The 27,197-nt window shown below is 48.7% G+C and overlaps 1 protein-coding gene across 1 annotated transcript in view; it reads right to left on the bottom strand.

Annotated features, from left to right (window-relative positions):
* Positions 1–833: 833 nt before the first annotated feature.
* The window catches only part of LOC144798875 (uncharacterized), a 55,954-nt gene continuing 29,590 nt past the window's right edge, over positions 834–27,197 (bottom strand). The window contains exons 2-3 of the mRNA XM_078669970.1: positions 15,984–16,298; positions 834–1,517 (exon numbers count right to left, since the gene is read on the bottom strand). Coding sequence (XP_078526096.1) covers positions 1,197–1,517; positions 15,984–16,298 — 636 coding nt within the window. The 3' untranslated portion in view covers positions 834–1,196. The remainder of the gene's footprint in view (positions 1,518–15,983; positions 16,299–27,197) is intronic.

The raw sequence follows: 27,197 nt of genomic DNA, 5'->3' as shown, positions 1-27,197 counted from the left end.
ATACCTCACTTACAACCTGTGAGATCTTACACTGCCCTGAGCTCTGTTGTAAGCGGCCCTCTGCCCTAAGATTTACTGTGTGCAGAGTAGTGAGTAGTGAGTGCAGAGTAGTGAGTGCAGAGTAGTGAGTGCAGAGTAGTGAGTAGTGAGTGCAGAGTAGTGAGTAGTGAGTGCAGAGTAGTGAGTAGTGAGTGCAGAGTAGTGAGCAGTGAGTGCAGAGTAGTGAGTGCAGAGTAGTGAGTGCAGAGTAGTGAGCTGCCTCAAGTGAAGTACTCTGGTACCCAAGGATGACTAGCAAACAATATTATTCACAACGTTGCTTACTATTCAGCAACATTTGACAGTTTGCAAATCATCTTTATACAACAATTCAGAGTTTGATAACAAGTTAATGTAACACATTGTAATATACAATGCCAATAGCTCAAACTTTAAAGCTGGGAGACCTATTGCATTGCAAATGCTTGTTTAACAAGTCACAGCCCACAGCACATGCCCCTGATGTGGTGCTAGATTATGTGATGAATTTAGAAAGTCCCTCGGGTAGGCGTAACACCTACCTCATGAATATCTAGCTGCCCGGCACTTACTTCATCAAGGGACGCAAAGAGGAGAACCAGCCGTTGAGGATTGTATGTTTTCTTTAATCCTTCCAAAAAATTCTTATTCTTCTATGACAGGGATTGTCAAGAAAGATCTTTACAAAGGACTTTTCCTATAAAATGTAATAAATGCCAAATGTGCTATGATCTATTAATGCAAGAACAAAAAGGGGACCAGGTATCCTTCTTACTTCTATGATTGACTTATCACCACACCACACTATATTCCTTTGGTGATGGGGTTATTTATTCAACCTATTTTTTCAATGAATCTATTTTGTTTTATGTAAGGAACTCACATCATTATAGAAAAACACATATCCAATAACATATACATATTTACATTCATGACAATTTACACAACATTTAGAATTGACATAGTTTGACATCATAAACATAAATATAACACAAAACCAATGCATCATTGGCATTATGGACATAAATACAACACAAAGTTAATGTATCATATATATTCTTTTTTTTGGTCTTCCTATCACCATTCAGTCCATTGCTTCCTGAATTATGGGTGCATCCATATCAGTATTTGCCATCTTTAATTTGACATTACCGCCATCTTAGTTTGACATGGCAATGTCATGTGGAGTCTTTGGTACAATTTAGACGTAACAGGTTATTCACCGTAAAAAGGAGGCCTTCTGATGGGCTTGCGAGGACATGGTTGTCTGAAATAAACAGTATTTCTGAGGAATGGAAAATACTCTTTCCTCCGAAAGAGACACTTCTCCTCTGTTTGTGTTCAAGATCAACACGATAAACGTCAGCTTCCATAAAGACATTGTTTCCGGATTCTGAAGATTTATCTGGTGGCCAAGATGGTGAAGCTGAGATGCTGTCATCCTGAAGTCTTGGATAGCTTTTTATGTGGAGTAGGCTTTTTTTCAACAAGTCTGTGAGCTAGAATTAAACATAAACATAACATGAACATAAATCCTCAGCCTGCAAAGGTAGGTGGCCACTACTCAAAAACACACTAAGGATCAGTGGGGGTCAAAAGAAAGCCAGGGGGTACTAATCCCTCAATAAAACATTTTTAATGACTCACACACTTTTTTGCACTCTGCCCCTCAGCCACCACTATCCATACGCTTGTCTTCAGAAAACACCTTTGTTTCTCCCCTCGAGAAGTTGTCGCCCAAACCTCGGTGTGAGGAGGGAACCCATATGATGAAGCATGTCACCTAACGGTGAGTGAGGGTTCTTGTCCTGGAGGAAATCTCTTCAGTTTTTCTTCTTCAGACATTACACAACTCCTACCTCCCTCTCTTCCTCTCCCTCACATATTGCCAGACGTCCTCTGTGTGATAATAGGCGGCCACTACCGCCATTCACTTGGAGAAGATCCATGGGGCTGATTTTAGAGTGTTGTTGAGAAAATTGTTTTGGTAGTGTGCTTTTCCTACTATTACATTTCTGTATTTCCTTGACATCTCTGTGTAGAAGCATCTTGCAAATTTACTGCACTCATCTAGTCCCCTTTTGTGAGCTTTGGAAAAATATATGAAGGGCTAGCACTCAACACTGTATCTGTTGGCTAGGCTGAAGACTGAGATTAAACTGAGTTTCTATTTGGAGCATTTTTTACCTACCAAAAAATATCTTGAATAAATGCCCTTTGAATGAATGAATGAATGAATGAATAAAGTATTTAATAGAGCGCACGGTGGCCGGGCGGCTTCCTGGCGCTGGGGACCTGATCAGAACTCAACAGAGGGAACCCAAGGAGATTAGGAAGGGAATGCCAAAGAAAAGAGGAAGGTTTTAAGAGCTTTGCGGAAGTGAGTGTAAATGGGAATGGAGCGGATGGAGAGAGGAAGACTGTTCCAGAACTGGGGGGCCAGGACTGAGAACCGAGTGCCCCCCGTTCTGGATTTACGGAAGCGAGGGATATGAAGAAGAGAAAGAGAGGAAGAGCGAAGAATGCGGACCGGGGCATGAGAAGAGACAAGAGAAGTGATGAACAGGGGCGCGGAACGGGAATGAGCCCGAAAAGCTAAGCAGGCCAGTTTGAAAAAGGATCTGAAGCGAACAGGAAGCCAATGAAGTGATTTGAGAACCGGGGTGATATGAGAAGATTTAGGGAGGGAGAGGATAAGACGAGCAGCTTGATTTTGAATGGCCTGTAGACGGCGGGATTCGTAAGCAGGTATACCCACGTACAGGCCATTCCCGTAGTCAAGGCGGGAGGTGACAAGGGCCATGACTATGGATTTAAGTGCATCGGTAGAAAAAAAACGTGAAATTTTCCGAATTAAGCGAAGAGAGAGAAAACAAGAAGACACGACGGAGCTGATCTGACTGTGCATAAATAAGTCATGACTGACTTTAATACCAAGAGTGCGGACAGAGGAAGCGGGCACCGGGGGGGGGACCAAAAGAAAGGGGCCAATGTGCAGGGGACCAAGGGTTAGAGGGGCCACCAGTGAGAACAAGTTCCGTCTTGTCTGAATTGAGCTTCAAATGGTTAGCGCTCATCCAGTCAGAAATAAAAACTAAAGTGGAGCAGAACTTGGGAAGAGAATCAGGGGTAGAAGAAAGATCAAAGACGAGCTGGAGGTCATCTGCGTAGTTGTACACAGAGACCCCCAGCTCAAGGAGAGAGGTGATGAGGGGGTGAATATAAAGATTGAAAAGAAGGGGGGAAAGAGAGGAACCTTGGGGAACGCCGCAAGTGACTGGGCGGGGAGGAGCAGAGAAACCGGGGAGATGAACTGCCTGGGACCTATCCCGAAGGAAGGACGCCAGCCAGGAAAAGGCCGCGCCCCGAATGCCCGCTGCGCTGACACGGTCGAGAAGAATGGAATGGTCAACCGTGTCAAACGCAGCGGACAGATCGAGAAGGACCAGGGCTTGGGGGAGGTTGGAGTCGGCCTTCCCCTTGAGCTCGTCCAAGACTGCGAGGACCACCATCTCCGTGGAGTGGCCCGGGCGGAATCCCGCCTGATGGGATGCAAGGAGGCCGTTCTCCTCTATATAAGTGGAGAGGCAGGAAGTAACATGAGCTTCAAGGATCTTGCCGAGGTAGGGAAGAAGAAAAATGGGTCGGAAATTGGAAGGAAGAGAGGGATCTAGACCGTTTTTTTAGGATAGGGAGGACTATAGCGGATTTAAAGGAAGAGGGGACAGATCCAAGAGCCAAAGAGGAATTAAGAAGAGCAAGAGGGGGAGCAGGACAGTTGGTGAAGAGAGTTTTAAGAATGCGTGCTGGCGCGCAATCCGCGGGAGAGCCGGACTTGATTTTGACCAAAAGTTTTAAAAATAAGTCGGTGGAGATGGGAGGGAAGAGGGCAAAGGAGAAAGAGGGAACGAAGGAGGGACAAGTGGGACGGGGTTGAGGCACTGTAGGAATGTTGGCTTTGATATTCACGATCTTGTCAATAAAAAAGTCGTTAAGTGAAGAACAGAGGGACTGTGAGGGAACTAAGCTAGGGGTGGAGCGATCAGAGATGGCAAGATTGTGGACCAGAGAGAAAATTTCACGGGGTTTATTGGCCGCGAGAGCTACTCTCTCAGTGAAGTATGCGGTTTTAGCCGCTAGGATCGCTTTTTTATATTCAGTGAGGAGTGATTTGTATTTGGCGCGCAAAGAGGGACAATAGTTCCGTCTCCAGCGACGTTCCGACCGCCTAAGGTCGAGTTTAAGTGTTTTGAGTTCTGGAGAGAACCATTTGTGCGCGTCATATGGACGAACCGCCTTGATCTTTCTGAGCGGGGCGACTGGATCGCACGAAGAGGAAAGCCATGTGCCAATAGCGTTAACCTGAGATTCAAGAGGAAGATTAGTGAGGTTAGGAGCAGAGGAGGCCAACGTGAGCGAGAGGGAGTCCAGGTCGGTCCGATTCCAATTGCGAGCTAAGATGTTTTTCGGAAGGGGGGGCTTGTCGACCGCTCCCAGATGGATAGAGAAGGAAATGATAAAATGATCCGACCAAACACATGGGGATATGAGAAGGAGTGAAACAATGGGACGTGAGGACCAAATTTGATCCAAGGTGTTACCCTGGGCGTGAGTAGGGACTGAGACATGGGATGTGAGGTTGAGACATTGAAGGGTGCCCGAGAAATCTTTCGAGGGGAGGTCTTCCCTAGGGTCGCCCGGCCAATAATTAAAATCGCCGAGCAGAAGGACGGAGGAATTGTTGACCACAAGAGTGGCCATAAGGTCCTGAAGGGAGGCTACAAAGGAAGGCATAGATTGAGGGGGACGGTACACAAGGACAACAGTGAGGGGGCAGAAAGATTAAGAGAGCGGGCCACAAGGTAGTCCACATTGGGTATGGGGGGGTAATTGAGAAGTTGAAATTTGAGGGTCGACCGAATGACTATCGCCACCCCTCCCCCCACCTTACCGTCCGGGCGATCAGCCCGGAGGGCATAATGGGTGTCAGGGAGAATGGCAAGGAGGTCGGGAAGGGAATCGCAGTGAACCAAGTTTCAGTCAGAAAGAGGAAATCCGGGGAATCAGTGGTCAGGAGGTTAAAGAGAGCTGTCTGATGTTTGACAGCAGAGTGGGTGTTAAGCAATAAAGCAGAAGCTACGGTAGGGACCGGGACGGGGGGGAAACAAGGGACAAGAGGGGGGTCAGCAGCGGGTGGAGTGGGACTAGAAGGAACCGGAATCGGGTGAAGAGGGGAAGAAACAAGAATACCAAGTGTGTCAAGATGTCGCAAACGTGAAGGTGAGGGTGGGGAGAAAGCAGTGAGAGCGATAAGTTGAGCTGAGGTGTACACCAAAGAAGGGGCAGAGTGCCTGGCCCCTGGTCCCGGCCCGTCGCGGACGGGCGCAGACGGGCTTAACTTAGGCGCAACTTCGGCGCGCCTTCGTCGCGCCCGCTGCGCTCGTCCGCTGCGCGGCCGGGATTGGGCAACCATAAAAAAGGGACAAATGGGGAGGAGGATCAGGGGGCGTGGCAAGGGGCCAAAGAACTGCAGCGCCGAGCCCAGACCCGCCCAAGATGGTGAAGCCGCCCGTCCCACTCCCCGAGTCAGGCAAGGAGGGGGCGATCAGCGGAGGCGGTCTGGGTCGCGTGCAGGACAGGGGCAGCCAGGAAGGACTGGAGCGCTAGGTCCGGAGCGCTGAAGAACTGCGCAGGTAGGCGGCTAAAACTTTCCGAAGGAAATGTCAGAGTGTTTTAAAAAACAGCGTTGCTCCCGGAGACGCCTCAGGAGTTCTGGAGTGAAGCAGGATAGGCGCGCGTACAGCTGACCGCCTGAAGTACTTGTCGAGGGGGGAGGGGCCAAAGAACTGCAGCGCCGAGCCCAGACCCGCCCAAGATGGTGAAGCCGCCCGTCCCACTCCACGAGTCAGGCAAGGAGGGGGCGATCAGCGGAGGCGGTCTGGGTCGCGTGCAGGACAGGGGCAGCCAGGAAGGACTGGAGCGCTAGGTCCGGAGCGCTGAAGAGCTGCGCAGGTAGGCGGCTAAAACTTTCCGAAGGAAATGTCAGAGTGTTTTAAAAAACAGCGTTGCTCCCGGAGACGCCTCGGGAGTTCTGGAGTGAAGCAGGATAGGCGCGCGTACAGCTGACCGCCTGAAGTACTTGTCGAGGGGGGAGGGGCCAAAGAACTGCAGCGCCGAGCCCAGACCCGCCCAAGATGGTGAAGCCGCCCGTCCCACTCCACGAGTCAGGCAAGGAGGGGGCGATCAGCGGAGGCGGTCTGGGTCGCGTGCAGGACAGGGGCAGCCAGGAAGGACTGGAGCGCTAGGTCCGGAGCGCTGAAGAGCTGCGCAGGTAGGCGGCTAAAACTTTCCAAAGGAAATGTCAGAGTGTTTTAAAAAACAGCGTTGCTCCCGGAGACGCCTCGGGAGTTCTGGAGTGAAGCAGGATAGGCGCGCGTACAGCTGACCGCCTGAAGTACTTGTCGAGGGGGGAGGGGCCAAAGAACTGCAGCGCCGAGCCCAGACGCGCCCAAGATGGTGAAGCCACCCGTCCCACTCCACGAGTCAGGCAAGGAGGGGGCGATCAGCGGAGGCGGTCTGGGTCGCGTGCAGGACAGGGGCAGCCAGGAAGGACTGGAGCGCTAGGTCCGGAGCGCTGAAGAGCTGCGCAGGTAGGCGGCTAAAACTTTCCAAAGGAAATGTCAGAGTGTTTTAAAAAACAGCGTTGCTCCCGTAGACGCCTCGGGAGTTCTGGAGTGAAGCAGGATTCCTGTTTTAAAGGAGGAAACGGTATCTATTGCTGGCTTCTGTAAAAAGATAGCATTTTCCCATCACTGTCTTGACGCCCCGTTTAGTTTCTTACATTGTTCCCCGGCCTCAACAGCTTAGTCTTAACAGAATCTGGGCCTGATTTATATTTCGACGGCCAGGATACTGTGTCTCAAGCGCAACAGATATCCCATCAACCGTATTACAAGTGCATTATTTTCTATTGCAATTGTAATGCGGCAAATAGGATTTCTCTCATGTTTATGATGGCGCATCCTGTCTGCCGACATATAAATCAAGTCCTTAGTCTACCAGAGGTATGGGTGACCCCTTACAGTATCCACTATGCGGCGACTCTAAAAAGTACCTAACTGATAGTGCCTTCCAAAAGGAGCATCCAGAAAGAAAGAAGTCCAATGTTTGGTGTGGGATGGGGTATTTTGCCAGAAGAGGCCTGCTGTTGCTATTGTTGTCCTCTACCTCTAGATACTTCCTTTGTTGCTAGGATTGATAATGCCTCCGTGGAGGGGTCTGAACCATCTGCCTTGAATAATATTGGTGGCCTTTGTCCTTGTACTGATACTTCTTTTTCTCTTCTGGGCCAAAAGCTTTCAGCATTTCTGCTTTGATTTGCATATGCTGCATTTCATCCTTGGTGTGGAGACCAAATAAAACTGGGCCATCAAAAGGAAGATTCATAATGTTGAGCTGGACCTCTGGCTTGATAGGTGTTAGGCATAGCAAGGAAGACCTTCTCAGTGAGCTCCAATAACAAAATTCAGAGCTAGCCAAGACTGCCTAATCCACAGAGGCACTGGTGATTTGGTAAGAAAGAAGCATTCCTTGGTCGGTCTTCATAATGTCATGTCTTCTATACATTTTCCCACATTCAATCAATCAATCAGGGAATTGTAGGCGTCCTACTCACCCAAGAGGGTCTCAAGGTGCTGGAGTGGGGGGAGTGGGGGGGGGGGGGGCGTGGGGACGAGTCCGCATATCTGTTTAGCCGAAGAGCCAGGTCTTGAGGGTCTTCCTGAAGGTGTTCAGGGAGGGGTGAGTCTGATGTCTGCCGGTAGCTCGTTCCAGGTCTTGGCTGCAACGTGAGAGAAGGATCTTCCGCCTGCTCTGGCTCTGTGGATGCGCGGGGTTTCGGCCAGTGCGAGGATGAAAGATCGGAGGTTTCTTTTGGGTACGTGGAAGTTGATTCAGTCATTGAGTTATTTGGGTCCGTTGCTGTGTAGGCATTTGTAGGAGTGAGTGAGGATTTTGAAAGTGACTCTTTTCTCCAGGGGGAGCCTGTGGAGGCTTCGTAGCTGTTGACTGATGTGTTCGTGTCGGGGGATGCCGAGGACGAGCCTGGCGGCGGTGTTCTGTATTGTCTGGAGTTTGTGGAGTAGGGACTTGTTGATGCTGGCGTAGAGTGCGTTTCCACTGCTTTACAGAGCTGTTGTGTTACCTGCCTAAAGACTTCAGTAGCGGGTATGCACACCTATATACACATATATGCACGTACTTCCCCTGTCGGCAGGAAGTGATGTCTCAAGCACAGACACATGATTCTTCCTTGCTAATAATACAATTCCTGAATGTGGCTACAGTTCCTGGTGTACGTAGTTCAGATCCTGATCCAGTGCCTTATCATTTTTAAGAAGCCGCGGAGTAGCAGCCAGAGGTATATTATGTTTTCTTGCTCCCCTAACCAGGAGTCGGGACCTCGATGTCAGGAAAAGTCGTGGGACTGGAGGAAACGATGTGCTTGATGTCAGCTACTATGTTTCTTCTCTTTCTGTCTCGATCTCCCTCTGTGGTGGTGTTCTTGGAGGCGAGGACCAGGTCACAGTGGGAGTGGGACTTTCCCTGGCTGTCCTACTATGATATTTTCTTTCTTCCCCAGCCCGGAGGCAGCATATTTATTTTATTTATTTATTTATTCATAAAATATGTACATTGTTCCAAAGTTCTCGAGAATGCGATCAAGTATCTAGTGTCAAGGCAGCAGCATGTGTACACTGCTCCAACACTCTTGAATTGTGTAGGTCGAGTATTGAGAGCTCTCCTACTATAATGGACTAACACCATTTAAGAATGTTGGAGCAGTATGCACATAATGCTGATTTGATACTAGACTCTCGAGAACTTTGGAACGATTAACATGTACTGCTGATCTGATGCTAGCACAGATGAAGTCTGCTAGTGCACTTACAGCATAGGTGAAACTCGTGTCGGCTAGAAAATGTCAAGATTTCTGAAATACTGTACACAAATGAAGGATTTTGGCAGAACTTACACATAGGAACTTTGCATTGGATTATTTTGGGCGTGCTGTGAATTTTGTTTATGTTTTGGACTTGTACCTACAGAAGAACTGATGGTTTTTCTTCCCTTCGAGCACCCAGAATTAATTGCCTCTAACCGACTGTGCAAAATAACTCAATCTACTTGGCTCTACTCAGTGTGGCTGAGCCACATCATCCACCCACCTCCATTTGTGCAAATTTCGCTCAGGTCCTTTAAAACAAGCTGATCATTTTCTTGCAAAATTCATAGTTCTGATCATAACGCGAGGATCTTAAATAAATCAAACATAGAAGATGTGAGTCAGAAGCTGTCTGGTTCCTCCCACGTGAGGGGCACTTCAAGAAAAGTGAAGGCATCAAGAGAACATTTCACTTGAAAAGGTGTCAAAAGAAGGAGGTGATGCTTCAGACTTATTTAAAACTTCAAATGAAGCAAATATTTTTGTTTTAATTCTGAGGAAAACATCCTTACAAAATAGGGTTAAAAACCCCTGAAGTGTTCCAAGACCCTCTCAGCATGAGCCAACAAAAAAGAAGCGAGGCTTGCCAGTACAAAGCATGCTGAACATTGGAAGCTGCTGGTCCCTTGAACGTGCAGCGCCAATGATTAGCAGGTTCTCTCCACATTCTATCGATCAGGCTGCCTTTATCCCTCGTGCACCGTTACCCTTCTGACTATAGGACTCCAGTGTGGAAGAGCTTCAGGAATTGGAGCTGCAAAGGAGTCTGAGGTGTTAAAAATAGAGACTCATGCAAATTAGCCTGCATATGCTACTGGGGTTGCTAATGCATTATATAACAATGCCATGTCACATCTGAATTGCTTGTAATTCGTTGGTATGGATTTTAAGAGATCCAGGATCCCCATAGACAGGGGGCGGGGGTATTCTAATATTATGACATCAATGAAGATTCCTATGATGCAGAACACCTCGAACAGCAAACCCCTGGGTCACAGGCTTTGATAACCAAGGCAGCAGGGGCAGTGGCAGCAGAGTGACAGCCCTTGTATCACGGGCAGTGATACTCCAGGGGCAATGATGGCAGGAACTGCGGCAGCAGAGTGACAGCCCTTGTATCACGGGCAGTGATACTCCAGGAGCAATGATGGCAGGAACTGCGGCAGCAAAGTGACAACCCTTGTACCACGGGCAGTGATACTGCCAGGAACTGCGGCAGCAGAGTGACAACCCTTGTACCACGGGCAGTGATACTGGCAGGAACTGCGGCAGCAAAGTGACAACCCTTGTACCACGGGCAGTGATACTGCCAGGAACTGCGGCAGCAGAGTGACAACCCTTGTACCACGGGCAGTGATACTGGCAGGAACTGCGGCAGCAGAGTGACAACCCTTGTACCACGGGCAGTGATACTCCAGGAGCAATGATGGCAGGAACTGCGGCAGCAGAGTGACAACCCTTGTACCACGGGCAGTGATACTGCCAGGAACTGCGGCAGCAGAGTGACAACCCTTGTACCACGGGCAGTGATACTGCCAGGAACTGCGGCAGCAGAGTGACAACCCTTGTACCACGGGCAGTGATACTCCAGGAGCAATGATGGCAGGAACTGCGGCAGCAGAGTGACAACCCTTGTACCACGGGCAGTGATACTCCAGGAGCAATCATGGCAGGAACTGTGGCAGCAGAGTGACAACCCTTGTACCACGGGCAGTGATACTGCCAGGAACTGCGGCAGCAGAGTGACAACCCTTGTACCACGGGCAGTGATACTGCCAGGAACTGCGGCAGCAGAGTGACAACCCTTGTACCACGGGCAGTGATACTCCAGGAGCAATGATGGCAGGAACTGCGGCAGCAGAGTGACAACCCTTGTACCACGGGCAGTGATACTCCAGGAGCAATGATGGCAGGAACTGCGGCAGCAGAGTGACAACCCTTGTACCACGGGCAGTGATACTGCCAGGAACTGCGGCAGCAGAGTGACAACCCTTGTACCACGGGCAGTGATACTGCCAGGAACTGCGGCAGCAGAGTGACAACCCTTGTACCACGGGCAGTGATACTGCCAGGAACTGCGGCAGCAGAGTGACAACCCTTGTACCACGGGCAGTGATACTCCAGGAGCAATGATGGCAGGAACTGCAGCAGCAGAGTGACAACCCTTGTACCACGGGCAGTGATACTCCAGGAGCAATGATGGCAGGAACTGTGGCAGCAGAGTGACAAGCCTTGTACCACAGGCAGTGATACTCCAGGAGCAATCATGGCAGGAACTGTGGTAGCAGAGTGACAAGCTGTGTACCACAGGCAGTGATACTCCAGGAGCCATGCTGGCAGGAACTGTGGCAGCAGAGTGACAACCCTTGTATCACAGGCAGTGATACTCCAGGAGCAATGATGGCAGGAACTGCGGCAGCAGAGTGACAGCCCTTGTATCACGGGCAGTGATACTCCAGGAGCAATGATGGCAGGAACTGCGGCAGCAGAGTGACAGCCCTTGTATCACGGGCAGTGATACTCCAGGAGCAATGATGGCAGGAACTGCGGCAGCAAAGTGACAACCCTTGTACCACGGGCAGTGATACTGCCAGGAACTGCGGCAGCAGAGTGACAACCCTTGTACCACGGGCAGTGATACTGGCAGGAACTGCGGCAGCAAAGTGACAACCCTTGTACCACGGGCAGTGATACTGCCAGGAACTGCGGCAGCAGAGTGACAACCCTTGTACCACGGGCAGTGATACTGGCAGGAACTGCGGCAGCAGAGTGACAACCCTTGTACCACGGGCAGTGATACTCCAGGAGCAATGATGGCAGGAACTGCGGCAGCAGAGTGACAACCCTTGTACCACGGGCAGTGATACTGCCAGGAACTGCGGCAGCAGAGTGACAACCCTTGTACCACGGGCAGTGATACTGCCAGGAACTGCGGCAGCAGAGTGACAACCCTTGTACCACGGGCAGTGATACTCCAGGAGCAATGATGGCAGGAACTGCGGCAGCAGAGTGACAACCCTTGTACCACGGGCAGTGATACTCCAGGAGCAATCATGGCAGGAACTGTGGCAGCAGAGTGACAACCCTTGTACCACGGGCAGTGATACTGCCAGGAACTGCGGCAGCAGAGTGACAACCCTTGTACCACGGGCAGTGATACTGCCAGGAACTGCGGCAGCAGAGTGACAACCCTTGTACCACGGGCAGTGATACTCCAGGAGCAATGATGGCAGGAACTGCGGCAGCAGAGTGACAACCCTTGTACCACGGGCAGTGATACTCCAGGAGCAATGATGGCAGGAACTGCGGCAGCAGAGTGACAACCCTTGTACCACGGGCAGTGATACTGCCAGGAACTGCGGCAGCAGAGTGACAACCCTTGTACCACGGGCAGTGATACTGCCAGGAACTGCGGCAGCAGAGTGACAACCCTTGTACCACGGGCAGTGATACTGCCAGGAACTGCGGCAGCAGAGTGACAACCCTTGTACCACGGGCAGTGATACTCCAGGAGCAATGATGGCAGGAACTGCAGCAGCAGAGTGACAACCCTTGTACCACGGGCAGTGATACTCCAGGAGCAATGATGGCAGGAACTGTGGCAGCAGAGTGACAAGCCTTGTACCACAGGCAGTGATACTCCAGGAGCAATCATGGCAGGAACTGTGGTAGCAGAGTGACAAGCTGTGTACCACAGGCAGTGATACTCCAGGAGCCATGCTGGCAGGAACTGTGGCAGCAGAGTGACAACCCTTGTATCACAGGCAGTGATACTCCAGGAGCAATGATGGCAGGAACTGCGGCAGCAGAGTGACAACCCTTGTACCACAGGAAGTGATACTGCCAGGAACTGCGGCAGCAGAGTGACAACCCTTGTACCACGGGCAGTGATACTCCAGGGGCAATGATGGCAGGAACTGCGGCAGCAGACTGGCAACCCTTGTACCGCAGGCAGTGATACTGCCAGGAACTGCGGCAGCAGAGTGACAACCCTTGTACCACGGGCAGTGATACTCCAGGAGCAATGATGGCAGGAACTGCGGCAGCAGAGTGACAACCCTTGTACCACGGGCAGTGATACTCCAGGAGCAATAATGGCAGGAACTGTGGCAGCAGAGTGACAAGCCTTGTACCACAGGCAGTGATACTCCAGGAGCAATCATGGCAGGAACTGTGGTAGCAGAGTGACAAGCTGTGTACCACAGGCAGTGATACTCCAGGAGCCATGCTGGCAGGAACTGTGGCAGCAGAGTGACAACCCTTGTATCACAGGAAGTGATACTCCAGGAGCAATTATGGCAGGAACTGCGGCAGCAGAGTGACAACCCTTGTACCACGGGCAGTGATACTCCAGGAGCAATGATGGCAGGAACTGTGGCAGCAGAGTGACAACCCTTGTACCACGGGCAGTGATACTTCAGGAGCAATGATGGCAGGAACTGTGGCAGCAGAGTGACAACCCTTGTACCACGGGCAGTGATACTGCCAGGAACTGCGGCAGCAGAGTGACAACCCTTGTCCCACGGGCAGTGATACTCCAGGAGCAATGATGGCAGGAACTGCGTCAGCAGAGTGACAACCTTTGTACCACGGGCAGTGATACTCCAGGAGCAATGATGGCAGGAACTGTGGCAGCAGAGTGACAAGCCTTGTACCACAGGCAGTGATACTCCAGGAGCAATCATGGCAGGAACTGTGGTAGCAGAGTGACAAGCTGTGTACCACAGGCAGTGATACTCCAGGAGCCATGCTGGCAGGAACTGTGGCAGCAGAGTGACAACCCTTGTACCACGGGCAGTGATACTCCAGGAGCAATGATGGCAGGAACTGCGGCAGCAGAGTGACAACCCTTGTACCACAGGAAGTGATACTGCCAGGAACTGCGGCAGCAGAGTGACAACCCTTGTACCACGGGCAGTGATACTCCAGGGGCAATGATGGCAGGAACTGCGGCAGCAGACTGGCAACCCTTGTACCGCAGGCAGTGATACTGCCAGGAACTGCGGCAGCAGAGTGACAACCCTTGTACCACGGGCAGTGATACTCCAGGAGCAATGATGGCAGGAACTGCGGCAGCAGAGTGACAACCCTTGTACCACGGGCAGTGATACTCCAGGAGCAATGATGGCAGGAACTGTGGCAGCAGAGTGACAAGCCTTGTACCACAGGCAGTGATACTCCAGGAGCAATCATGGCAGGAACTGTGGTAGCAGAGTGACAAGCTGTGTACCACAGGCAGTGATACTCCAGGAGCCATGCTGGCAGGAACTGTGGCAGCAGAGTGACAACCCTTGTATCACAGGAAGTGATACTCCAGGAGCAATGATGGCAGGAACTGCGGCAGCAGAGTGACAACCCTTGTACCACGGGCAGTGATACTCCAGGAGCAATGATGGCAGGAACTGCGGCAGCAGAGTGACAACCCTTGTACCACAGGAAGTGATACTGCCAGGAACTGCGGCAGCAGAGTGACAACCCTTGTACCACGGGCAGTGATACTCCAGGGGCAATGATGGCAGGAACTGTGGCAGCAGACTGGCAACCCTTGTACCGCAGGCAGTGATACTGCCAGGAACTGCGGCAGCAGAGTGTCAACCCTTGTACCACGGGCAGTGATACTCCAGGAGCAATGATGGCAGGAACTGTGGCAGCAGAGTGACAAGCCTTGTACCACAGGCAGTGATACTCCAGGAGCAATCATGGCAGGAACTGTGGTAGCAGAGTGACAAGCTGTGTACCACAGGCAGTGATACTCCAGGAGCCATGCTGGCAGGAACTGTGGCAGCAGAGTGACAACCCTTGTATCACAGGAAGTGATACTCCAGGAGCAATGATGGCAGGAACTGCGGCAGCAGAGTGACAACCCTTGTACCACGGGCAGTGATACTCCAGGAGCAATGATGGCAGGAACTGCGGCAGCAGAGTGACAACCCTTGTACCACAGGAAGTGATACTGCCAGGAACTGCGGCAGCAGAGTGACAACCCTTGTACCACGGGCAGTGATACTCCAGGAGCAATGATGGCAGGAACTGTGGCAGCAGAGTGACAACCCTTGTACCACGGGCAGTGATACTCCAGGAGCAATCATGGCAGGAACTGTGGTAGCAGAGTGACAAGCTGTGTACCACAGGCAGTGATACTCCAGGAGCCATGCTGGCAGGAACTGTGGCAGCAGAGTGACAACCCTTGTATCACAGGAAGTGATACTCCAGGAGCAATGATGGCAGGAACTGCGGCAGCAGAGTGACAACCCTTGTACCACAGGAAGTGATACTCCAGGAGCAATGATGGCAGGAACTGCGGCAGCAGAGTGACAACCCTTGTACCACGGGCAGTGATACTCCAGGAGCAATGATGGCAGGAACTGTGGCAGCAGAGTGACAACCCTTGTACCACAGGCAGTAATACTGTCAGAAACTGTGGCAGCAGAGTGACAACCCCTGTACCACAGGAAGTGATACTGGCAGGAACTGCGGCAGCAGAGTGACAACCCTTGTACCACAGGCAGTGATACTGTCAGGAACTGTGGCAGCAGAGTGACAACTCTTGTACCACGGGCAGTGATGCTAGACCTTGACTCTCCGGTCAGTTAAGTGTAGTCGTTCTGGAGAACTCCCGCCAGGGTTGGAAAGACAAAACAAAAGACGCGGTTTCAGGTGGACGTTCTTACGTCTGTAATATCACCCAAGGGGGAACCGGGAGTGCAGGGACCACCGCTGCCTGTATGTGCAAAAACGTACTGCGGTGTAGCAAAAACACACGTGAAGGAGGAAAAGGGGGGGTGCTCGTGATTACTAGAGTTGGTTTTGAAGAAAAGAAACGGAAGGAAGGAAGGAAGGAAGGAAGGAAGGAAGGAAGGAAGGAAGGAAGGAAACGGGGGGTAGAAACCTGGTAGGAGCCGGGTTTTCACACTGACGGACTCCCCCGCCTCCCAACCCACCCCGAGACCTTCCTCCGTACCTGGAACAGCCACGCTCCTCTGGGAACGTGGCTCAAAGTATCATGGGGTCTTTGGTCTTCAGGCTCCGCCGTCTCCTTCTCGGTCCTCGGTACACTCCGGACGCCGTGTTCTTCCTCCCGGCTTGGCTCCTCAAGGTCGCGGTCTTCTCTTCTCCGGTTTGCCGCAAACGCCACCAAATCACCTTCCGTCTTCTCCGCGATGACGAAACACACCCACGGTTGCACTTCCTTCCTTTTCTCCAATGGCTGGCCGATGACGTCCTCGGAAGGCGGGGCTGGGTTTCCCTGAAGTGGGCTGTCACTGCTCCATTCACCCTGTGGGGAAGGGAGACAAGGAGGTGTTGGAAGTATCGCTGCCCACCATTCCCTATCGGGGACAGCTGAGGTTGCTAGTGGGCTCGCCCTGTCACAAAGTTAAATCCATTATCATTGCATCATTTGCATATAACAGACAACTCAACTTTAAGTTTCCTAATTGAGGGGGGTCCCCTTTACTAAGCCCCACTCTTCTCGGCAGATCATTAATGTAGATGGAAAAGAGTAAAGGGGCCAAGAGGCACGCCTGCTTCAACCCATTATAGGTTACTATTTTCTTCGAGAGACCTTGTGTTCCCCCCGATAAAACCTTAGTCCAGGTAGAAGAGTGGAGAGCAATTATTAATCTTAAAAGATTCCCTGGTATTCCCATAGTGACCAATTTCCTCCACAGCTTCCCCCGATCTACCCTATCGAATGCTGTGGAGAAATCTATAAAAGCCGAGTATAACGGCACACCCCGACTTACTGGATATTTTTCGGTTAAGGTTTGCAGAACAGAAATATTATCCAGTGTGCCACTATTCTTACGAAATCCTGTTTGTTCCAAAGGGATATAATTATTTCCAAAGGCCCATTCTTGAAGATGAGTGAGAATACTCTTTGCAAACAGTTTCCCGGTTGCGTCCAGGAGTGAAATCTGTCTAAAACTGGCCAGGGAATTTTGTGCACACTTCCTATATAACGGAACTAGTATACTTCCCTTCCAGGAATGTGGAATATCCCCATAGGTATAACAATGGACAAACAACGGATGCAGACATTTTGCCCATTCTTCACAATCCTGTTTTATTATGGCTACTGGTACATCATCTGGGCCCATTGCACTAGAGTATCTTGCCCCTTTGATGTAACCTTCAGTCTCCATGCATGCTGGTGCACCCCCCGTAGTTGGAACGGTAGTAACCTCTTGGATCTGTCCAACTATGAGATTTAGAGCTGGGAAATGTATATGGACCATTCTGCTTCTGGGATTAAAATGGGTTATGACTTTTCACTCCCATCACAGAATTTTGCGATCAGTGCCCAATACTTCCTAGTATCCCCAGAAAGAACCACCTCTCGAAGTCTAACCCATTTTTCGTCTTCAGCACTCCTTCGATCCAATGCTATTTTCCTTTTCCATACCTGTTTTAGCCTACTTATGTCTCTCTGCCTTTGTGTCATGGGCTCCCTAAATTGGTCTCTAAATAAACCATTAATTTCCCAATTCAGTTTTTTAATTTCCCATGGTATTATTACTATTGGAGAAGTACTAAAAACTTGCTTCTTTGTTCTGAAAGTTTTAACTGCAGCCAAGACTCTCTCGTACCTCTGGACCGGTGTTTATTGACTGGGGCTAAAAGCAGTATTCTCAAAAACCCTCTTAAAATTTGGGAGCAAATTATTTGACCAGCAAGTACGCCCATCATTATAAGAGACATTTACATTCCTCTTGATTCCAAAGTTCAGGCTTCTCAATTTTTATGTCCATATTTGCAACTAAAATATTATGGTCACACAAAGTTGTGGCAGATACCTTGAACTTTATACATGCATTAAAGAATTGAAAGGAAACTGCAATATAATCAATTAAAGAGTGACCATATGTCCCATGAAAGGTGTAAGCTGCGGGGGAGTCCTCCGGGAATCAACCATTTAATATTACAAGGTCTAAACTTCTACGGTTTTGCAAAAGTAATAGGCCTCGTTTATCCGACTTTAATTGGACCGGCAGTACAGAATCTGGGATAGCCCATACCTCCTCCAGTTCCGGATTGGAAAAAGGCATGACTGCACTATTGCATAATTTGGCATTAAAATCACCTACCATCATTATACGTGAGCATTCTTCATTATTACCTAACCTTTGCACAAAAGCGCAAATAGAGTCGACCAGAACATTTGACGCCCTCCCTGGGGGGATATACACATTTACCAGTAAAAGAAAAATCACTTGCCCCAAGTTATCTTTGCCTATCCTCAGCTTTGCTCCAATACGGCATTTTGATGGATGCTTATAGATCACAGGATCTCATACTATGTCACAGCTAAGTAAAATAGCTAAACCTCCACTTGCATGCCCTTTTACAGATTGTTTTGCTGTACTGCAGTACACATAGAAATTTTCAAACTGAAACTCTTCCCCCAACAATGTTTCCTGGAGGCAGATTATCTTGGGGTCTAATTCTACTAATGATTTAAGCTTATAACTCGATTTTCCTACCCCCGCCACATTCCAGGATATGATGTTTCTCAATTGGCTACCCCGCACTATGGGCTTTGTTGTAGATGTTTTTGACCCATTCAGTGTACCTGCAACTCAACTCCACTTTGCTACCTCATCCTCCCCATTAGCACTGGGGGCCCATCGGACTTCAGGTGCTAAAATATTAATTTCTCTATCACCCAGGTTTCTTCCTACTGTTATTTCTATATCTTTATAGTTTATGGGGATATTTACACCCCTATTATTAGAGAAGCCATACCCTTGCATTTGATGAATCGTTCCAAAGCTTTCTGATGGAACTCGGCAAGGGGGTACACTAGGGACCACATCTATACCTCTTTTCCTAAAGCAGTCTGCATTAGCTATAACCAATGCTGACACTGCCCCTAATGAAAATGTAGCTCTAGTGCTTGGGGGAGCGCTCCTCCAGTCTAAATAGACCGATTCAATATCTTTACTAGTTATTAACCCCAAATCCTCTATTTCGGTTAATATCTGTAGGAGGGCACTTCTATTCAATAACATTGGTTCAGTTTCAAACAGGGAGACACAAATTAAGGTCCTACTCATTTGCCCAACTCCTGGTCCAGTATTCCTTATTGGTTTAATACCAGGCTGCCCTAAGACTGAATCTCTCTCTAACTTACCCCCTTTACTGTTAAGAACTGTAATTAGGTTCCCCACTCCAACTGTCCCCTGGCTGGACTCAAACCTCGTTGGGGAAATATCCTGCCCACGGGGGTGGAGTGTGGCACCTCCTGAAGCTACGCATTGATCTGTTACAGGTTCACCTAAATAATTCATTACACTTCTTAATATAGGGTCTCTGCTTGTCTCATACTTTATCCCACTTTCATCCTGGTCCTCTTGACACGGTGGGGCAATCAGCACTGGATTCGAACAGATCGTCCGTCATCCCCTTTGTCATGTAGCTCCTGTATATCCTTATATCGTGTTAAGTTAGCATAGGTACATTTGAGGTTTAAACGCCATTTTTCTGTCTTGCAACTTCTGCACACGACGCTTAATTGTTGACTTAGCTTTCAACCTAGTAGTTTGCCGTGGTGCATGTGAGAATAATATGTTATTGCTCTGATATCAGCTTTGCTTAATAAAATATGTCTGCACGAAGAGTGCTGAAGTTTCAGGAACAACACGATATGGAATTGTTATGAGGTCTGATCTCCACGCCTTCATAGTCATAACACAAGTGCAGCCTTTGCCAACTCAGGCTTCAGGCGGGTTTGATATAGCTTTGCACGAGGCACATAGAACACACTTGATGCGGTGCACATGCAGAGAGAGCTGGTGTATGCTGATGTGATTCCTTCATGCTAGGACACTAAGGTATGGGCCCGCCCTAAAACAACCCAAAGAGACCTTCTTAGCTAATAATATAATATATGTGTTAGGGAGGGTGAGATATAAGTGTTGTTAACTCTTATTCATTACAGTATGTTGACATGCTGTCACCATTCGCTTTTTATGTCTATGCTGGTAATTTTGCTACTGATAATAAGTATACTTGTATTATCTAAGATACTGCGCCTGAGAAGACGGCATTAGTAAATAAACATTTCAAATGCACATGTGTCTTCTTTACTCCATGTTCTGGTTTGTAATGATAATATAACGAAAGAGTGTTCATGAGTTCCACGTACCCTGAGGTACTGTAAGTTCATGTTCTGGTTTGTCTAAACATTGGGGGTTTGATATGTCCAATGAGACACTGTAGCTAGCTCGGTAAGGGGTGAGTTGGGTACTAAGGTGTGTTTTGGGTCACCCTAATTCGCCGAGGTTCCACTCCTCTGTGCACAGTTCTGTGTGAGAACAGAAACCCTGCGACATGGCGCCCAACGGTTTCGGTGGTCTTATATCATGACACTCGTGTAGTATATCGTTCAAACCTTAACCCCTTCATCTCCGTTTCCGGAAAACGGGGTGTCGGTGAAACCTACCTATTTTTTGAAATAGGTCTTATTCAAGCTTGATTCTTTCTTAAACGGTTTCTTTGAATTACTACCCAGTTGTGCTACAAAGTATTCTTTGTATTCTCTTGTTTCCAGTGTTGTCATGGCGGCGGTGGCCATTGCGCAGCATAGTCGCGTGGCGGTGCGCACACATCTTCAGACGTACCAAGTCCCGGTGGATGGGATGGCTGTGATTTTAGTGGTGAGTGCAGATCCGGCGTTCCCTTTCGAGTTGTTTTACTCTTGGGTTACGTTTCCGGCTGTGGACGCAACTTCTGGTTTGTTCCACTCCTACACCGCCTCAGCTGTCCCGGCTGAATATACACCGTACAGGGCACTGGAAATACCTATTGATCATTGGCAGCATCGAGTTTGGTTTGATGGCGCCCTCCCCCACTCTTTGTCCGCTGCGAGGTTAGGTCCACTCTCAATTCCAGGTACTAACTGGCCTGCATTGGGTGGTTTTACCCCGCACCCGAATCACGGGGCTTGTACCCTTGCAGAAATTCGCAGGCTACATGTAGTCTCAATTTCCGTGATTCGTGCATTGGTTCAATACATAGGTCGTCATCTCCCGGGTGGTCCCCCGGGGGGTCCGGCCGTTCAAACGGAACGTGGTGGTTTACGGCTCAATCCAGTTATGGTAAATTCGGTTTTTGGTCAACGCCCTGATAATAAAGATGATTTTCCTTTTTGGCTGGCCGAGAAATTTGACCAACTGGAAGCCGTGTTTCCCAATTCTACTCCTGCTGACAAACATAGAATGTTGACGATTACTTTACCTAAGGATATCACTCCCGAGCTCGTTGACTGTGAAAGTTGGGGTAAGACGTTTGCGGCTGTTTATGCGAGGTGTTTCGGCACCCCATCTATGGCTGTACTGCCTACGATCATAAAACGTGTTCAGGATGATCACGGTCCTGAGGCAGCGGTTGAATTGGGTATGCGCCTGTGTGGTTCTTTTGAGATTGTTAGTGATCTCATACTCTCCAACGTCAAGGGAGATGCTGTGAACTTCCAGGTTTTTAATGCACTGGCAGCGTTACCCGATGCCGAAAAGCCCCGCCAGTTGGCGAAGATTGTGGTGGCCGCTTATAAAACTATCGGTCGCACAAGTAAGGGTTTAAAGTACTTCACGGTTAAGGAGAAGAAACAACCACAAGTGCAATCTGCTGCGGCAGATGTACAACCAAAGTCCAAAAAACAAAATTGGCCTCAGAAACAGAAACAGGGGAAGCAACAGCAGCAAACTCAGGAATCATATCCTGCAACACAAGTCCCTGCGCCAGCTGAGAAAGTTTATGATTTGCGCGATCGCGCGATGATTAAATCACCTGATCGATTTCAGGTTTCTGATCAACGCTCTCCTCGTTCCTTTCAGGACTCATCGTCCCCGAAGACCGGTGGAGGAGGAGGCGGACGGGGACGTGGTGGCCAACAGGGACGTGGCCAGCCCCGCCAGACAGAAGGCGCATGGAAGCAGGAGGATTCTACGCCAAAGAGACCGCAGTTTGCGAAAAAGAAAGTCGTAGCCTTAACAGCGCATCGATATGCCACAGATAGTGAGAACGCGGCTTCGGAATCTGACGTGGGCTCTGACCTTGCTGGACAGCGCGGCGGAGATATCCATAGTCAGAGAGGCGCTGCGTCCACTACTGAGGGTGACAGCGACTGATGTCTACGTTGTGATAGAAACAGCGGATACGAGACTTGCTCCCCCTGAAAGACTTTATGAAATTGTCCTGTTAATTGAAGGTGACATACAGCGTACCGTAAAAGGTGTATTTTGGGAAAATCTGTCTTCTACATATGATATTTTACTTTCGGAGGCTGACTGGCCCCCACCTTTTGTGCTCGCGGCGCCGCGAGGGGAGGAGGTGATCCTCCCCAGTTTCGCGAACACTGTCTCGAAAGAGCATGCGCAGCATTTTGCAGAAGAGTGGGCTCGAGCTCTCGCGCCGGCTCTGTACCGTAACCAATGTGGTTGGGATAAATTGTCGCCTTGCCACGAAATTCCGTTGCGGTCTCAGCCGCAGCCTCAACCTCAATATCCCATTAGACGTGAAGCAAGATCTTCCGTCGCGGAAATCCTTGAACAATTGGAATATCAGGGAGTTATTGAAACGTGTGTGTCACCGATGAATAATCCCCTTTTTACTGTGAACAAACCTGACGGATCATATCGTTTGGTTTTGGATTACCGGCATTTAAACTCGCATTGCGTAACTGTGCAGTAAAGAATACTCACGGCTCTGCCCTTGTGGATAGTCTCGTACGTAAGCGTTTCAAGACAACGCTTGACATATCCAACGGTTTTTATGCCCACAGATTGGACAGCTTTAGCTCCCAATGGACCAGTTTTACGAGCGCTGGAGTCCAAAAACAATTCCGGCGTCTTCCAATGGGCTATAAGAATATTCCTGGTATATTTACCGCTCGCATTGTCTCTATTCTGGAGGCACTCGACCCGGATGCTTGTTCGTATGTGGATGACATATATCTCACAGACGACGATATTTGGGAGCATCTGTGTCGTGTAAATTCTGTTATTTGTAACTTCGCTGACATGGGTTATAAATTTAACTTTGCAAAATCGCACATTGCTGAACACACAGTGTTGTTTTTGGGCTATGAGCTCAACAATGAAGGTAGAGGGTTGGCTCCTCACTTCTTGGAGAAGTGCGCACAGTTGAGCGCTCCTACAACACTGAAAAAATTACAGTCTTTGCTGGGCTTCTTGAATTTCGGCAGAACTTATGTTCCGGAATATGCCCAGCGTATCAAGCCTTTGTATGCTTTGATACAACCTACTTTCTCAAAATCATGCTGGCTGCCTGAGCATTCGGCCATTCTGCAATCATTGCAGGCTGATCTGCTCGCTTCTGAATACTTACTGACTCGTGATAACTACACCAACCTGGTGATAAGAATAATTCCAGGGGCGGTGGGTTTCACGTACCTGACTTTTAATGAAGGAGACACAGTGCCTATTGCTTACAAGTCACACTTGTACACTTCGGCTGAATTGCGGTTTCCCACTGTGGAGAAAGTTTTAACTGCTGTACAGATGGCTATTCTTAAAGAACGAGCTCTGTCACAGGGGAAGCGCATGTTAGTGGTAACACCCTGTCCTCATTTGGAGGCAGTCACGAAAGCCAGTGTACCAAATTCTAAAGCTTTGCACCCACGGTGGATTCAATGGGCAGCGTCATTGACGTCCACGGATGTCACGTTTATTTTTGACGCCTCTTTACGGTCGCAAGAGTACTTGCAGTATGAGTTCGTTCATCCTGCTCCTCTGGCTATGCGACCTTTGGAGGACTTCCATTGCATCATTTACACTGATGGGTCGGCGCAGGTTGCGCATGGCTCTAAACATGCCTACGTTTCCGCATGCGCTATTGTGGTTGGTGCTATGTTGAACGATGAATTCATTTCCAGGGAGGTACACACGTTGCCCCTGGGCGATTGCACTGCACAATTGGCTGAGCTTCGTGCTCTTTTACTAGCGTTGGAGTACGCAGATCCAAGTGTTACTACTCTGATTGTAAGTGATTCTTACTACTGTGTCCAGTCTTACAATGAGAACTTGTTCTTTTGGATTCAAAATCATTTTCATGATTCCAAGGGTAGCACAATAAAACATAAAATGATCTGGGTTCGAGTGGCAGAGCTTAAGGCTATGTTGCCACTCGTTTATGTGATTCATACTCTCGGTCATCAGCGCGTGGGAGTACACGCTGTTGGCAATTCGCTTGCTGATGAAGCGGCGAAATCAGCAGTATCTACATACTTAGTTGCAGCGGTTACTAGATCGAAAACCAAGATTGATAGCGACATCTTGGCGGCAGTTGCTGCCACTGAGAAGGGAAGTAAACATCCTGCGGGATTCCCTTCGAAGTACAAATACCACTTAAGTCCCGAAAAGGTTCCTTTTGTGACAATTCCTGAGGTTGGGGAACGGCTGATTCCCAACTCGGATCGCAGAGCAGACTTGATTACAGCGGCACATGAAGGTGTGGCGTCTGCGCATGCGGGCGTCTCGGCCACTGTAACTCAATTACAACAACGTTTCTGGTGGCGGGGACTGTACAAACAGACGCGTGATTATGTCCTTCTTTGTGACATATGCCAGCAGATTAAACCTTCAACTGCTACGCGTCCGCCACAGACTCAGTTGCACATTTCTAATAAACCACTAGATTGTGTTTATTTAGATCACTGCGGTCCTTTTTCATCTGATACTGCGTATAAGTACATCTTAGTAGCAGTTGACTCATGCACACGCTTTGTGTGGGTATGGCCACATCGCAGCGCTGATTCACGGACTGTCATCAGAGATTTGCGTGTCTTTATAGGGATTTTTGCCTATGGTACCTTCCATTCGGATCAGGGTCCGGCTTTCGCCTCTAAGGCGTATAAGGATGCCATGACTTCGTTGGGGGTCCAAGTCAAGTTTTCGTCTCCCTACAGACCTGAGGGTAACAGTGTAGTTGAGCGAATGAACCGTGATTTAAAGCAATCTTTGACAGCCCGAGTTATAGGCACTGGCAGAAACTGGCTGGCTCACCTCTATGGCGTGCAGCGTGCTCTTAATAATCTCCCCAGAAGGTCTCTGGGTGGGCGGACCCCATACGAAATGCTCTTTGGCATCAAAATGTACGTCCCTGACAGTGAAGGTCTAGACTGTGTGGTTCGCGCCACTTCCTTTGACGCAGATGAACATTGCAATGTTTTACAGAATCTACAAAAGACCGGAGACAGTCTTGCAAAGGAACATTTGCCCTCCACGTCGGATGATGCGTTGCAGATCCCGGTAGTTGGCTGGCTACCCCAAGTTGGCGAACTAGTTCGAGAGAAGATCGATAACAAGAAAGAATTTGGTCCTTCCTATCGAGCTCCGGTTCCTGTCCTTGGAGTAAAGGGCACAAGAACAGCCATTTTACCACCACTTCCTGGTCGTAAGGAAAACAGGTTTATTTCAATTGACAATGTCAAGATACACAGAGTGGCCGATTCTTCTTAGCATGACACCGGCTGTTTCCTGTCCTTCCATTGTGAGAAATTCAGTTATGCCCACTGCTTCTAATATTGAACCTGAAGTGGCCATCGAATTACCTGCTGTTTCCAGTCCGTTGTTAAATAATTTACCCGGTACTAACATTGATGAGATAGACTATACCTACCCCACTGATTTGTCCATGCCTGACCTGCAAGCACGTTTAGCCACGGAATCCAGATTTTCATTTGACTCTGCTTCCCTTGCCTCGAAGAAACCCTCTCGAATTGCAGTTTATGCTAGCCTGTTTAAAAAACATTTTTTGATTCCCCCTTGGACATACATTTGGCTGGTCCTTTTTTCAGTTTACCTTTTTATGTCAATTGGTTTTGTGTTTTATTTTTTTCGAATCATCAATGGACACTATGTCAAGGAAAGAACATGCATTACTCATTTAAATGGAACTTTGGCCCCGCTTTCCTCGTCACATTCTACACACAGATTTAAAAGAGACTTGACTTTGGTTAACGTCACAGCATGGCCTGTCCTTGATGGAATCGTGTGGGATGCAGTTCGGTTTCAGATTCATGGCCCAACGGAAGTCGTTAATGTCCCTAATGTACTTAGAGTGAATATGGGGGATGTGGTGAAACAAAACATTCGTTCTGATGACTGGGATGTCAATGCTGTAGAAAGTTTATTTTCTGATTTGCAGTACTATGCTGCATTTGATGCTGAGGATTTATATTTAGAATCTGCTAATTATGGTGAATTATTCTGTTACCAACATTATGGCAATCACTTCTTACACAAAACATCTTCCAGAAGGGATACTGTTAACTTTACTCAGTGGGAACATTGCCCAGCGCCTCAACAAGGGAGTTCTGAAACGTTTCTAAAGAAGTATACTTACTTTACTGACTTTAACCAGTCCAATCCCGAGTCCTTTTATTTTAAATTTCAAAAAATGCCAATGTCCAAGGTTAGACTTACCGATACTAAATTGTTGTATTCTAAGGCCTTCCTTGATCAATTAGTTACTGGAGGCTATGAGTTATGGAAGGATACAATAGACCTTAAATCGGTTTGGGGTTCAAGGGCCTGGCAGGTACGAGGCACTGAGGCTTTGCACCGTGCATGTCTCATCCCGAATCATATGTTGTTTCTAAATGAAACGATTTCCCAGACCACATGCTTTGGATTGGCTAATTCTAAAAAGTTAAACACTCCTTCTTTCCCGGAGTTGGAGGAATATGATGGTTGGAGTAATTTTACTCAGTTGTCCATTAGAGAATACAGACTCTACTTCTTAATTCCTCCTTTAACATTTCCAGTATAAATCCTAAGGGTTGGCTGCTCTGGCACCGTAGTGCTGATTCTTGCCAACATAGATTTTTGAATTTAGCTGACGGTTTTAAAACTGTTAGATCTGATCCCCGATTTGACTTAGGTCATACTGTCACCTCGTATTCTGTAGGCAAATTGTGTCAAAATTGGCTGAAACATTCAACTTTACCTGCGGTTAAGGATCACCTTTCTAAACTAAATGCAGACGTGGACTTGAATGATTTCATTAAAGGCCCGGCTAGTGGCAGGTCGAAAAGGTGGTTATATGGGGTTTACAATGAAATTTGGAAGCTATCACAGATTGAGGCTGCTACACGCCTTAGAGCTATTGATCAAGCAAATCTTGAGAAAGTGCTTGCAGTTGTTGACAATAG

The sequence above is a fragment of the Lissotriton helveticus genome, chromosome 12 (assembly GCF_964261635.1).
Source record: "Lissotriton helveticus chromosome 12, aLisHel1.1, whole genome shotgun sequence".
Lineage (NCBI taxonomy): Eukaryota > Metazoa > Chordata > Amphibia > Caudata > Salamandridae > Lissotriton > Lissotriton helveticus.
The sequence above is the reverse complement of the archived record's forward strand: the minus strand, read 5'-3'. Positions and strand labels throughout refer to the sequence as shown.